This window comes from Ostrinia nubilalis, chromosome 30 (genome assembly GCF_963855985.1).
Source record: "Ostrinia nubilalis chromosome 30, ilOstNubi1.1, whole genome shotgun sequence".
Classification (NCBI taxonomy): domain Eukaryota; kingdom Metazoa; phylum Arthropoda; class Insecta; order Lepidoptera; family Crambidae; genus Ostrinia; species Ostrinia nubilalis.
This window is the reverse complement of record NC_087117.1, coordinates 2,316,298-2,330,422: the sequence shown is the minus strand read 5'-3', so window position 1 is coordinate 2,330,422 and position 14,125 is coordinate 2,316,298. Positions and strand designations below refer to the sequence as shown.

At 42.3% G+C, this 14,125-nt stretch overlaps 1 protein-coding gene across 1 annotated transcript in view; it reads left to right on the top strand.

The window, feature by feature from the left end:
• LOC135085900 (U5 small nuclear ribonucleoprotein 200 kDa helicase) overlaps positions 1 to 14,125 on the top strand; it is an 84,504-nt gene that overhangs the window by 32,353 nt on the left and 38,026 nt on the right. The window contains exons 24-27 of the mRNA XM_063980685.1: positions 3,108 to 3,339; positions 4,860 to 5,037; positions 10,343 to 10,449; positions 12,408 to 12,632. Coding sequence (XP_063836755.1) covers positions 3,108 to 3,339; positions 4,860 to 5,037; positions 10,343 to 10,449; positions 12,408 to 12,632 — 742 coding nt within the window. The remainder of the gene's footprint in view (positions 1 to 3,107; positions 3,340 to 4,859; positions 5,038 to 10,342; positions 10,450 to 12,407; positions 12,633 to 14,125) is intronic.

The window sequence follows — 14,125 nt, the reverse complement described above, 5'->3', positions numbered from 1 at the left end:
CTACTGAGTTTTTGACGTCTTCTTTATTTACATGTTCCGGGTCAGATATTTCTTATGCTTAATTTATTTGTGTCATAATTGAGTTCACTCTTTTCTATTTCTTGGATAGTAGATGTTTAAATTTTAGATCCATTTATCCACAACCTCTGAAAAACTTGACTCTTTTGGGTTTTTTTTAAATAATTGCTACGGCGATAACTGTGGTTTTGGGTTTTTGTCGTCTTCTTTGTTGTCTGTTTTCCCTGAGTCGAATATTTCTTATTATTGTTTTTTGTCTTGGGCTAAATAAATCTTCTCTCTTCGATTATTTGATTTGTTTGCACTTTTGACTATTCCGTCGATATATGCGGTTCTGGGTTTTTGTCGTCTTTTTCGCTGTCTTTTGACATATTTTTTCCATAATCTAGTGTTTCTTGTGCTGCTTTTCTTATATAATTAATTTTATAGTGGGTTAATTTAGTCTTCTCTCTTTCGTTTCTTGGATTGTGCTTGATGCGGTAAGCGGACGGCGGGTCACTAAAAACGGCATTTTTAGGAGCGCGTTCATATTTTCCTAACATTAAACGGTTCGCCTTGGTGTAATCTAATATGATTTCTTTTTAGTTCAATGATCTTTATGCAGGGTGATTAATACATTGGGTTTCTTCCATCGTTTCAATTAGGTTTTTATTTCTTCACTGTTTCATGGATTTTTTTTTCGGTGGATATTTTTAATTTCTTTTAGTACTTAAATTATTTTTCGATGTCTTCAAGATATCCATGATATTGTCCTCTCGAGGCAAAAGACAATGCTAACTGCCTCGTTGGATTAGGTTTTTATGCTCTTGGTGAAAGTATGTATTCTCATTGAAAAAAATCTAATTAGTTTCAAATTTTCTGGTTGAAATCCGTTTTCCGACAAGGTTGCAGCAGAGCTTGTTGAGCTGTGTGTACACTGTAGGTTAAATTGCTTGCGATCTGAAGTTTCTTATTGGAATACGTAGTTTCTCCAATCGATTTGAATATTTTGTGGTTCCTATAGGATTTCGTTATTAATTGGTCAATGGCATGGTTTTGGTTCCAGTTTTTGAGTTTTCTTGCTATTAAATTAGTTTTTTAGGCGGAGTATCTCTCTTCTGTTTATGATGAAGACCCTTTGCAAAATTCCTAAACTTCTCAGCGCATTTAAGTCTCTTAAAACTGTAGTATGTTCGATTACTCTTTCAATTTTCCGATTCCGGTAAGCTGATGTTCTATCTGATAGTATTTATCTACGCATGTGTAAATATGGCAGTAAATTCTGATTCTTTAAGGCTCAAGATTTCTTAGATGATTTTCCAGGTACCTGGTCTGCTCTTTGATTGGTGATTCACTTGTTTCATCCACTAGGTATATTTCTCTCGTTAAAATGTACAAGATCTTGTCTGGCCGCTTTTTGATCAAGTCTGGGATACATAGGTTCATTGATTTGGTAAGCTCTTTCTCCAAGTCGATATTTTCCATCGCCAGGTAGTTTTAAAGTGTATGCCTTCATTTTTTAGCTGTAAAAAGGGGCTTATAACTAGAGGGTTAGTGAATTATGACTACGGTGTTAATTGTATTTTGTATTGTCAAGTCTTTTGTTTTTAACCTGCTTTCAACAAAATGTTAGTCGGGCCACCTCTTTTTTTGTATGAGTTGTACTTTTGAATGGTTTACGACATGCAGATGTGACTATTAGTTTTTTTGCAAAGCAAAGGATCTCTGTTGTTTCAAATTTTTTTTGTGTATTTCGTGGCAAATGTGTATAAAGTGCCCATCTACTAATGGTAGTGCAATAGTGAAGTTAAATATTTATTGCTTTTGGAAACTTTTTATGGCGACCAGATGTTGACCTTTCTTGGTACGCGCTTTGAAATTTTGTGCAATAGATGTCTTTTATAGAATGTGTTTGGTGAAAGTTTTGTAGGGATCTTTCTTTGTTATCAATTATTATTTATACTTACTATAATGACATGCAAGAAGTAGAATACATATAGACATGTAGAGTACATGTAGAATCTGTATGTATCAAAATTATTAATAAAAAAGTAAAGTTTATGGACCAAAAGTTAGAGCTATTCATTTGACAAACTGCGATCTATGTTACATATTTTTAAATGAAAATACTAGATCATAATTATGCGTTTGCTTTGGTGCTTTTGGCAAGATAATTGACACCAAATATTTATAAAGAAAGAAAGATAAGGAAAGATCTCACCGGGTTTCGTCGGATTAGTTTTGTAGGCTTTTAGCTTAGGCGCTGTGCTGCTGGTGTGTACTCGAAGCTTTTTTCTCACCTACAGTATTTCTCACTCAAAAATACCACTAATTTTTACACATCTGACTATGTTAATAGTTAATCGCGACTATGATTTCGGGTAATTTTCACTGTTAGAACATTTGGGTTTCACCGTCGCGTCGGCGTCAAACGCCATAGAGCTTTGTAAGTGCCTTTAAATTTTAGGGTCGGACCGTCTGGAGCGCACGTGTTGCGCACGTCCACTCCCGAAGGCTGCCTAAAACGAACTCCTACATGGCTTTAGTATCTAACTGTAATAAACAAAATAATGAATTTTCTGGAACATTCATAAATCATAGATCAAAAATCACGTCGACAGAGTTTATTCTTGCAAGCAAATTCGTGCCAGATTCTCACGGAAAAGAGCTTATATTATTATGAAAAAAAAAAAGATTTAAATATGATCTATTATTAATTATTAAATATGGTAATAAAATGGTGTGTGCCAGGTACTTCTATTGTACTCGTATTAATTACCATCTGTATTACAATGTGATAAGCAAATAAATATTAAACCATTCTTTATGTTGGTGTAAAACTTGTCAGTATACAATTTTTGAGTAAAGATTATTAGACTAAGAGCTGGTGAACGCTAGACCTACGTCATTTTATAAAAGCTGAAAGTTTGTCAGCGTATACTCCCAACAAAGGATAGAATGTTGGTAAATCATGAAGTTTGGGTCATCGTGGCATGTCCCTCGTAGTTCATTGATTAGAAAGTCTCGTGCTTCTGCATTGGAGACCAAAATATCCTGATGTTTAACTTTCTAGAAAAGGGTCTCAACTAATGAAAAATCTTCTTTCCCAGAGCCGGCCTCATAAAATACGAACGCAAATCCGGCCACTTCCAACCGACCGAACTCGGCCGAATCGCATCCCACTACTACTGCACATACGAAACGATGCAATGCTACAACCAACTGCTGCGGCCGACGCTCGGCGAGATCGAACTGTTCCGAGTGTTTTCTCTGTCGGCGGAGTTCCGGCATGTCGCGGTGCGCGAAGAGGAAAAGCTTGAGCTGCACAAGCTCATGGAGCGGGTGAGTGGCTAGAGTGGACCCACGTGGCTAGAGTGGACCCACGTGGCTAGAGTGGACGCTCGGCGAGATCGAGCTGTTCCGAGTGTTTTCTCTGTCGGCGGAGTTCCGGCACGTCGCGGTGCGCGAAGAGGAAAAGCTCGAGCTGCACAAGCTCATGGAGCGGGTGAGTGGCTAGAGTGGACCCACGTGGCTAGAGTGGACCCACGTGGCTAGAGTGGACGCTCGGCGAGATCGAGCTGTTCCGAGTGTTTTCTCTGTCGGCGGAGTTCCGGCACGTCGCGGTGCGCGAAGAGGAAAAGCTCGAGCTGCACAAGCTCATGGAGCGGGTGAGTGGCTAGAGTGGACCCACGTGGCTAGAGTGGACCCACGTGGCTAGAGTGGACGCTCGGCGAGATCGAGCTGTTCCGAGTGTTTTCTCTGTCGGCGGAGTTCCGGCATGTCGCGGTGCGCGAAGAGGAAAAGCTCGAGCTGCACAAGCTCATAGAGCGGGTGAGTGGCTAGAGTGGACCCACGTGGCTAGAGTGGACCCACGTGGCTAGAGTGGACCCACGTGGCTAGAGTGGACCCACGTGGCTAGAGTGGACCCACGTGGTTAGAGTGGACCCACATGGCTAGAGTGGACCCACGTGGCTAGAGTGGACCCACGTGGCTAGAGTGGACCCACGTGGATAGAGTGGTCCCACGTGGCTAGAGTGGACACACGTGGCTAGAGTGGACCCACGTGGCTAGAGTAAACGCTAGTGGCTAGAGTGGAGGCTAGTGTCTCGCTCGGCCTTTGTGTCTCGCTCTGTGTCTCGGTCGTCAGTCCACCAAGCGCGGCCGCTCGCCGCGTGTCTCCGGCCGCACAGCGTCCACTGCTGCGCCTGCGAGGCTTGTGTAAAATCGACGCTCGTGTCTCGCTCGGCCGCTAGTGTCTAACATGGCTACCGTGGCTCCGTGGCTAACATGGGTACCGTGGCTCCGTGGTTAACATGGGTACCGTGGCTCCGTGGCTAACTTGGGCACTGTGGCTAACATGGCCACCGTGACTCCGTGGTTAACATAGGTACCATGGCTCCGTAGCTATCATGACCACCGTGGCTCTGTGGCTAATATGGCTACCGTGCCTTACATGGCATGGCAACTGTGGCTCTGCGGCTAACATGGCTACCGTGGCTAACATGGCTACCGTGGCTAACATGGCTACCGTGGCTTACATGGCTACCGTGGCTCTGCGGCTAACATGGCTACCGTGGCTCTGCGGCTAACATGGCTACCGTGGCTCCGTGGCTAACATGGCTACTGTAGCTCCGTGATTTACATGGGCACTGTGGCTCCGTAACTAACATGTCTGTGACTTAAAAGTACTCCCTTAGATTATAATAATGAATTCCTTTAATTCACAATACTCTCAATATTTCAAAACTATTTGTGAAAAATCTTTTGGCAAATGTAAAATTGATAATTTTATGTTTTGTCACCAGTTTTTTTCTCCTAATTAATAAAAGAAAATCATATAAAATATCTACCTTTGTCCGCAGGTGCCGATCCCAATCAAGGAGAGCATAGAAGAGCCTTCAGCGAAGATCAACGTCCTCTTACAAGCGTACATATCCCAGCTGAAGCTGGAAGGGTTCGCGCTAATGGCTGACATGGTGTACGTGACCCAGTCTGCTTGCCGCCTGCTGAGGGCGATATTCGAGATCGTGCTGCATAGAGGTGAGTTCGCCAGTGTCTAAAATGGCCGCTACTTTCTAAAGAAGTGTCTAAAATGGTCGCTAGTGTCTAATTAAGTGTCTAAAATGGCCGCTAGTGTCTAAACAAGTGTCTAAAATGGACGCTAGTGTTTAATTAAGTGTCTAATATGGCCCCTAGTGTCTAAAATGGCCGCTAGTGTCTGTACTAGTGTCTAAAATGGTCGCTAGTGTCTGTACTAGTGTCTAAAATGGTCGCTAGTGTCTAATTAAGAGTCTAATATTGCCTATAGTGTCTAAAATGGTCACTGGTGTCTAAACAAGTGTCTAAAATGGCCGCTAGTGTTTTAACAAGCGTCTAAAATGGCCGCTAGTGTCTAAAATGGTCGCCAGTGTCTAAAATGGACACTGGTGTCTAAAATGGACGCTTATATCTAAATGGTTTTAAGTGCCTAAAATGGCTACTGGTGTCTAAACTCGTGTCTTAATGGTTGATAGTGTCTAAATTACTGTCTTAAATGTCCCATAGTCTCTTAACAACATTCTTAAATGGCCGCTAGTGTCTAAAATGGTCGCCAGTGTCTAAATAAGTGTCTTAAATGGACGTTAGTGTCTAAACAAGTGTCTAGAATGGCCGCTAAAATGGTCAAATAGTAGATAGATAGATAGATAGATAAATGGTTTATTTGCAAAACACATTGACACACAAGAAGCAAAACGTAACGTAGTAGCTTGCAAGGTCGCCAGTGTCTTGCATGGCCGTACCTTTGGCGAGAGCATAGAAGAGCCTTCAGCGAAGATCAACGTCCTCTTACAAGCGTACATATCCCAGCTGAAGCTGGAAGGGTTCGCGCTAATGGCTGACATGGTGTACGTGACCCAGTCTGCTTGCCGCCTGCTGAGGGCGATATTCGAGATCGTGCTGCATAGAGGTGAGTGTCTAAAATGGTCGCCAGTGTCTAAACAAGTGTCTAAAATGAACGCTAGTGTCTAATAAGGTGTCTTAAATGGCCGCTAGTGTCTAAACAAGTGTCTAAAATGGTCGCTAGTCTCTAAAATGGTCACTGGTGTCTAAAAAAATGTCTAAAATGGCCGCTAGTGTCTAAAATGGTCGTTAGTGTCTAAACAAGTGTCTAAAATGGTCGCTTGTGTCTAAAATGGCCGCTAGTGTCTAAAATGGACGCTAGTGTCTAAATGGTCGATAGTGTCTAAAATGGCTACTGGTGTCTAAACAAGTGTCTAACATGGCCGCTAGTGTCTAACATGGTCGCTAATGTCTAACATGGTCGCTAGTGTCTAAAATGGTCGATAGTGGCTTGCATGGTCGCCAGTGTCTCACATGGCCAAGTCTTTAGCGAGAGCATAGAAGAGCCTCCAGCGAAGATCAACGTCCTCTTACAAGCGTACATATCCCAGCTGAAGCTGGAAGGGTTCGCGCTAATGGCTGACATGGTGTACGTGACCCAGTCTGCTTGCCGCCTGCTGAGGGCGATATTCGAGATCGTGCTGCATCGAGGTGAGTGTCTTAAATTGTTGATAGTGTCTAACATTGTCGTCAGTGTCTAATCTAGTGTCTAAAATGACCGCTAGTAACTAAACAAGTGTCTAAAATGGCCGCTAGTGTCTAAACAAGTGTCTAAAATGGCCGCTAGTGTCCAAAGAAGTGTTTAAAATGGCCGCCAGTGTCTGAACTACTGCTGCAGCTGTAGCTTAAATGGTTGATATTGTGTAAAACGGACGCTAGTGTCTAAAATGGACGCTAGTGTCTAAAATAGACGCTGGTGTCTAAATGGTCGATAGTGTCTAAAATGGCTACTGGTGTCTAAAATAGGCGCTAGTGTCTAACATGGTTGCTAGTGTCTAAAATGGTCGATAGTGGCTTGCATGGTCGCCAGTGTCTCACATGGCCGTACCTTTGGCGAGAGCATAGAAGAGCCTTCAGCGAAGATCAACGTCCTCTTACAAGCGTACATATCCCAGCTGAAGCTGGAAGGGTTCGCGCTAATGGCTGACATGGTGTACGTGACCCAGTCTGCTTGCCGCCTGCTGAGGGCGATATTCGAGATCGTGCTGCATAGAGGTGAGTGTCTTATATGGTTGATAGTGTCTAAAATGGCCGCTAGTATCTAAAGAAGTGTCTAAAATGGTTGTTAGTGTCTAAAATGGTCGCCAGTGTCTAAAATTGTCGCTATAGTGTCTAAAATGGTCGCCAGTGTCTAAAATTGTCGCTATAGTGTCTAAAATGGTCGCCAGTGTCTAAACAAGTGTCTAAAATGGCCGCTAGTGTTTAATTAAGTGGCTAATATGGCCCCTAATGTCTAAAATGGCCGCTTCTGTCTGAGCAACTGTCTGAAATGGCCTATAGTGTCTAAAATGGTCACTGGTGTCTAAACAAGTGTCTAAAATGGCCGCTAGTGTTTTAACAAGCGTCTAAAATGGCCGCTAGTGTCTAAAATGGCCGCCAGTGTCCTAAACTACTGCCTGAAATGGCAGCCAGCGTCTAAACTTCTGTCTAAAATGGCCGCTAGTGTCCAAGTTACGGTCTAAAATGGCCGCCAGTGTCTTGCGCGGTCACTCCGCCAGAGGCAGTCTTGTGTAACGCAGCTGGCCGTAGTGCTGCTACAAGCCTACCATCGGCAACAGTGTTAACTATCCATTGCCTGTCATATCGTCTCGTTCTATCGCAAAGAATCACCATTTGATGAGAGCGAGAGCAAAAACGGGAATGGATAGTTAACAGTGTGGCCGTGTGTACATATCCCAGCTGAAGCTGGAAGGGTTCGCGCTAATGGCTGACATGGTGTACGTGACCCAGTCTGCTTGCCGCCTGCTGAGGGCGATATTCGAGATCGTGCTGCATAGAGGTGAGTCACAACTCAAGTCTTACTGACAAGTCTCAAGACTGCATCCCACTCAAAATCTGGTGCGATTGTGGTCAAATACCTGCCTTGTTATGCATAAAAAAAAAGTTACCTGCGCAGCTTGGGACTATTTCCACCTCTCGTTCCCACCGCTGCAACTCCTGTGTTGCCAGGATCTACAGCTTGACCGCCAATAACCCAACCAGTGAAGGTCAAGTTTGTCCCGGGGGAAAGTTAAAGTATCATTAGACCCGCATAGTCCAGTCATTATAGTAAGTTCACCTCGGAATTCGAGATACCCAGCTGTAAGTCTGTAAATACGTGTATATTGACACCCTAAAAGTTGTCTCAAAACCTACATATGGTAGGGTGTAAGCAACTATTAAATTTCAAGGTCAACGGTCACAAAAATCGGTTTTTTGCGCTTTTTTTAGAAATATCTCATTTCCTGTGGGTTTTTTGCTATTTGTATTTATTATCAATATTGTAGAATACTAAATTTTCTACAAATTTTGTTTAAAAACTTTTTTTATACGGTGAACCGTTTTCGAGATAGAGGGCGGAGAGCGCGCGGTCACTGCATCACTTCAGGTCAACTTAAGCGGTTTAGGTTTTTCATACAAAAGGATTTTCCCGCTTATTCCCGTGGGAATTTCGGTAATTACTTGTTGTAAATAAGCTTTACCTAAGTTTACTAAGGTACCTACATGCCAAATTTCAAGCGTCTAACTTCCGTTAAGCGTTTAGATTTTTCATACAAAAGGATTTTCCCGCTAATTCCTGTTCCCGTGGGAATTCCTAAGTAAACTATAACCTGCCCAGGTGTATGAAGAATAATTGTACCAAGTTTCGTTAAAATCCGTCGAGTAGTTTTTGTTTCTATAAGGAACATACAGACGGACAGAATTCTATACATGAAATATATTTTCAAAATAACTATCAGGGGGTGATTAGTGATCGATACTGATGCCAAAAATGCAATCAGTAAAATTTTTGTCTGTCTGTCTGTCCGTCTGTATGTTCCTTATAGAAACAAAAACTACTCGACGGATTTTAACGAAACTTGGTACAATTATTCTTCATACACCTGGGCAGGTTATAGTTTACTTAGGAATTCCCACGGGAACAGGAATTAGCGGGAAAATCCTTTTGTATGAAAAATCTAAACGCTTAACGGAAGTTAGACGCTTGAAATTTGGCATGTAGGTACCTTAGTAAACTTAGGTAAAGCTTATTTACAACAAGTAATTACCGAAATTCCCACGGGAATTAGCGGGAAAATCCTTTTGTATGAAAAACCTAAACCGCTTAAGTTGACCTGAAGTGATGCAGTGACCGCGCGCTCTCCGCCCTCTATCTCGAAAACGGTTCACCGTATAAAAAATTTTTTTAAACAAAATTTGTAGAGAATTTAGTATTCTACAATATTGATAATAAATACAAATAGCAAAAAACCCATAGGAAATGAGATATTTCCAAAAAAAGCGCAAAAAACCGATTTTTGTGACCTTTGACCTTAAAATTTAATAGTTGCTTACACCCTACCATATGTAGGTTTTGAGACAACTTTTAGGGTGTCAATATACAAGTATTTACAGACTTACAGCTGGGTATCTCTAATTCCGAGATTCTTACCTAATTTAAGCTTAAATGACTGGACTAGCAACGAAATTATTCAGAAGAACATAGGAGTTCGAAGTTAAGTTTCGACTTCCCTTCATTGCAAAGCGGATGGTGACAAACAAAGGTTTTAATAACCTTTAACTACGCAGCTCGCTGGAATGCGACTTCCTCGCTCTCACCCGCACACCTCCCCGCGTTCGTCCAGTCCGCACCAGAGCGTCGATGTGACGTCATGGCCGCTAGGTGCGCAGTTAACTTGACCGGGTTGTACGATATTATCAGATCATCTATTCTACACTGCAGGAGCACGACCCTCTCTAATTTACCAGAGGAAAATGGTATTTTTATCCACAACGACCTGCATCACATTGACACCTGATAGGAATTGGAAGCGAGCTTCACCAGGAGTCTTCAACCACAGAACTGGCTATTCTAGGTCTTTTAACTGAGTCCAGTGCCTGAGGTATGGAAGCGGCAGGTTCGTTTCAGCCGAATGACGTCCACTGCTGGACAAAGGCCTCCCCCAAGGATTTCCACAAAGACCGGTCCTGCGCTGCCTGCATCCAGACCTCCCGCGACCTTCACCAGATCACCTAGTGGGAGGCCTGGCCGCAACACGTCTTCCGGTTGTGCTTCTATGTATTTGTGACGTCAAACGTCAGCGAGACTTCTGATGTGCTTCAGAATAGTCTTTTTTTTGGTTTAGAATCTAGTTGGTAATCTTTTAGTCTGTAAGTTTGGCAGGGCCTTTATGGGACATTCTGTATCTTATCCTTTTATTTACTAATCTGCAATTTTCTAAAAACTAAACAATCGTCTCTTACAATAAAACATTTTTGTCCTCAGGCTGGGCACAATTAGTGGACAAGACGCTAGCTCTATGCAAAATGGTGGACCGACGCATGTGGCAGTCTATGTCGCCGTTGAGACAGTTCAGGAAGATGCCTGAAGAAGTAAGTTACATTTTGTGGCGCAGTTACACTATGCTACATTGATCGAGACATGTAGTGTAAACACGCACTTCAGTTACTTTCGCCGTGCATCGCCAATACTCCGGTGTACGTGCGTTTTGTTCAATTTCCCGCATAGTGGAACTGCGCCATTGGAAATTGAGTTTTTCACTGTATAATAAGCGAGTAACGTTCCAATTATGATGGTACAGAGCCCTATAAAGGGTTTAAACTTTAACAGTTATAACTATATCAAATTTTTCATTGTTTTTGGACCTTAAAACAAGCGAGTAACGTTCAAACATGGTGGGTGGGACCTATATTCCCACTGCCTTATAAAGTTGGTGGTCTAGTGATAAAGTTCTTGGCCCTCACTGCATGTATTTGTTAAATGAATAAGAAATATCTTTCATTCTTTCCTTATGCGCCTCCACCACTATCGACCGATTCTGCAAACATATTGGAAGCCACTCAACTGTCGGCCGACTAAGTCTTTAGTCTGCGGGAGTATTAATTGTCGATGGATATTCAGGGTGGAAAGAAATCATGATTTATTTATTTTAATCAAAAAAATCAGATTTTTTTGAAAAAATCACGATTTTTTTGATTTATTTGATTTTTTCGATTTTTATTACGTCTTGCGATCTTTTCTTTAGTTTTTCTTACGGAAAACATTTTTATTTATAGCCTGACCAGGAACATAAAAACCCTGGCATAGAGGCGCGTCAATTGCATTTGATAGTGCAACACTGAGTACAGTCGTACCTGTGTTAAATTAATAGGCTAACTTTATGTATCGGGATTCAGGATTACGGGCTAATTTGATATTTTCATAAATTAACGAAAAAATATTATTATAGGTAACCTGGTTTAAATAAATTAAATGAAACCATCAATCGAGTTAGTATGATTTATTTTATTATTCATCAATAATCAAATTCAGAACTTGAATATTCAACTGCAATGTCTGCTCATGAACGCTTCAAACTCGGTACTTCTTTCCCAATTCCATAAAATTCAACACTTAGAAAGTGACAAGAAACTTTAAAATAGGTATTTGAAACAAACCACAGCTAATTTTCATAGTGGACTGTACTATACGATAAACATGTCAGTCAATTTGACAACCTTTGTCGGAAATATTATTCAATGAAAATATTGTCCGAACCCTTAGTATTTCTCTTCGATAAATACTTTAACACATTGTGAACCACTTTTCTTTCACGACTATAAAAAGATTTTAGCAATTTAATTCACAAAATCAATTGCGCACATTTAAAATAAAGTTTGTTTACACTTTGACAGCAATAGACTGACATGCAAGGTGACATGTCAATGAAGTTTTCAGTTACTGTGGGTCTAGACAAAGTGCAAATTATAATCGCAAACCAGTCGCAAAGTGGTCGAAAAGCCCCTTTTTTGTATGGAGTTTTGACGGATTCGATTTTCGATTCGATCAAAAAGTGCGTTTTGTCTAGGGGGGCTGTTGCCATTAAAAGAAATTAGTACCATTAGTTTTCCGCAACATGGCAAGGGTTTTTATGTTCCTGGTCAGGCTATACGAAGAATTGGTGTATAGAGCTGGCAACACCACCAAAAAAAATAAATTGTGTGGTTATCTAAAAAATCGCAAACATGTTTGTACGGAAAAAATATTTTTTCTGATTCTCTATTCAAAACATCAATTTCATACATTAACACCTATATTAACATTGTTTTCGAACATTACAGTTGATTAATATAATATCATTGTGGAAAACCTTGGGGGAGGCCTTTGTCCAGCAGTGGACGTCATTTGGCTGAAAACGAAACGAACGAATATAAACTCCCAGCCTTTAATTAATTCCATTTTCTGCCTTTGATTTAAATCAGTGATTTTTATTAAAAAAATCATGCAATATAAATCGTGATTTAAATCATGCAACCCTGTGGATATTATAATATTATTATTTGTTTCACAGGTCATAAAGAAGCTAGAAAAAAAGAACTTCCCCTGGGAGAAACTGTACGAGTTAGGTCCCAACGAAATAGGAGAATTGGTGCGCGCACCTAAACTGGGCAAGATGATACACAAGCACGTGCACCAGTTCCCTAAGCTAGAGCTGGCCACACATATCCAGCCTATCACCAGGTCCACGCTTAGAGTGGAACTGACGATCACTCCGGACTTCCAGTGGGACGACAAGGTAAATTCATAATCATGACCATAATCATGACCATGACCATAATCAAGGTGATTATTATTAATATCACCGTCATTCCCTGTCTCTGACATTACTGTCACAGTCGCTAGCTAGTTGTCATGGTCATATTCAGCCCATCACCAGCTCCACATTGAGGGTGGACCTTACCATCACTCCGGACTTCCAATAGGATAAGGGAAGGGCAATCGTAGTATCCATAGTATACCATAACCATGACCATCAAGGTAATCAAGGTGAGTATTTTTAATGTCACCGTCACAGTCACACACTTTCTCTGTCACTGACACTACTGTCACGGTCACTTACTGTCACTGTCGCCAGCTGTCACGGTCACTACTGTCACTGTTGTTAGCTGTCACTGTCGCTAGCTGTCACGGTCACTTACTGTCACTGTCGCTAGCTGTCACGGTCACTTCCTGTCACTCGTTGTCTCTGTCACTAACTGTCACTTTGTCGCTGTCAGTAACTCACAGTCACTGTCACTCACAGTCGCTGTCACTCTGTCTCTGTCACTCGTATCGCTGCCACAGCCAGCCAGGTGAGTCACTCCCTGTAACACAACTCGGCGCGATGATCCACAAGCACGTGCACCAGTCCCCGCAGCTGGAGCTGGCCGCACATCCAGCCTATCACCAGCTCCACGCTTAGAGTGGGACTGACGGTCACGCCGGACTTCCAGTGGGACGACAAGGTGAGGGCATAATCATGATCATGACCATGACCATAACCATTTTCGTAACCATGACCATAATCATGAATATGACCATAATCAAGGTGAGTCACCGTCACAGTCGCACACTGTCATTTACTGTCTCTATCACTGACACTACTGTCACTGTCACTTACTGTCACTGTCGTTGGCTGTCACGGTCACTAACTGTCACTTTGTCGCTGTCAGTAACTCTCACAGTCGCTGTCACTCTGTCTCTGTCACTCGTATCACTGTCACAGCCAGCCAGGTGAGTAACTCCCTGTAACATAACTCGGCGCGATGATCCACAAGCACGTGCACCAGTCCCCGCAGCTGGAGCTGGCCGCACATCCAGCCTATCACCAGCTCCACGCTTAGAGTGGGACTGACGGTCACGCCGGACTTCCAGTGGGACGACAAGGTAAGCTAATTGAAGACATTATCATGATTATAATCGTGGCCATGACCATGACCATAACCATGGCCATAATCAAGGTGAGTATTTTTAATGTCACCGTCACAGTCGAACACTGTCATTCACTATCTCTGTCACTGACACTGATGTCACAGTCGCTAGCTGTCACGGTCAATTACTGTCACTGTCGCTAGCTGTCACGGTCACTTACTGTCATTGTCGCTACCTGTCACTGTCGTTAGCTGTCACGGTCACTTACTGTCACTTTGTCGCTGTCAGTAACTCGCACAGTCACTGTCTTTAACTGTCTCTGTCACTCTGTCACTGTCACTTACTGTCACTGTCACTAACTGTCTCAGTCATTGTCTC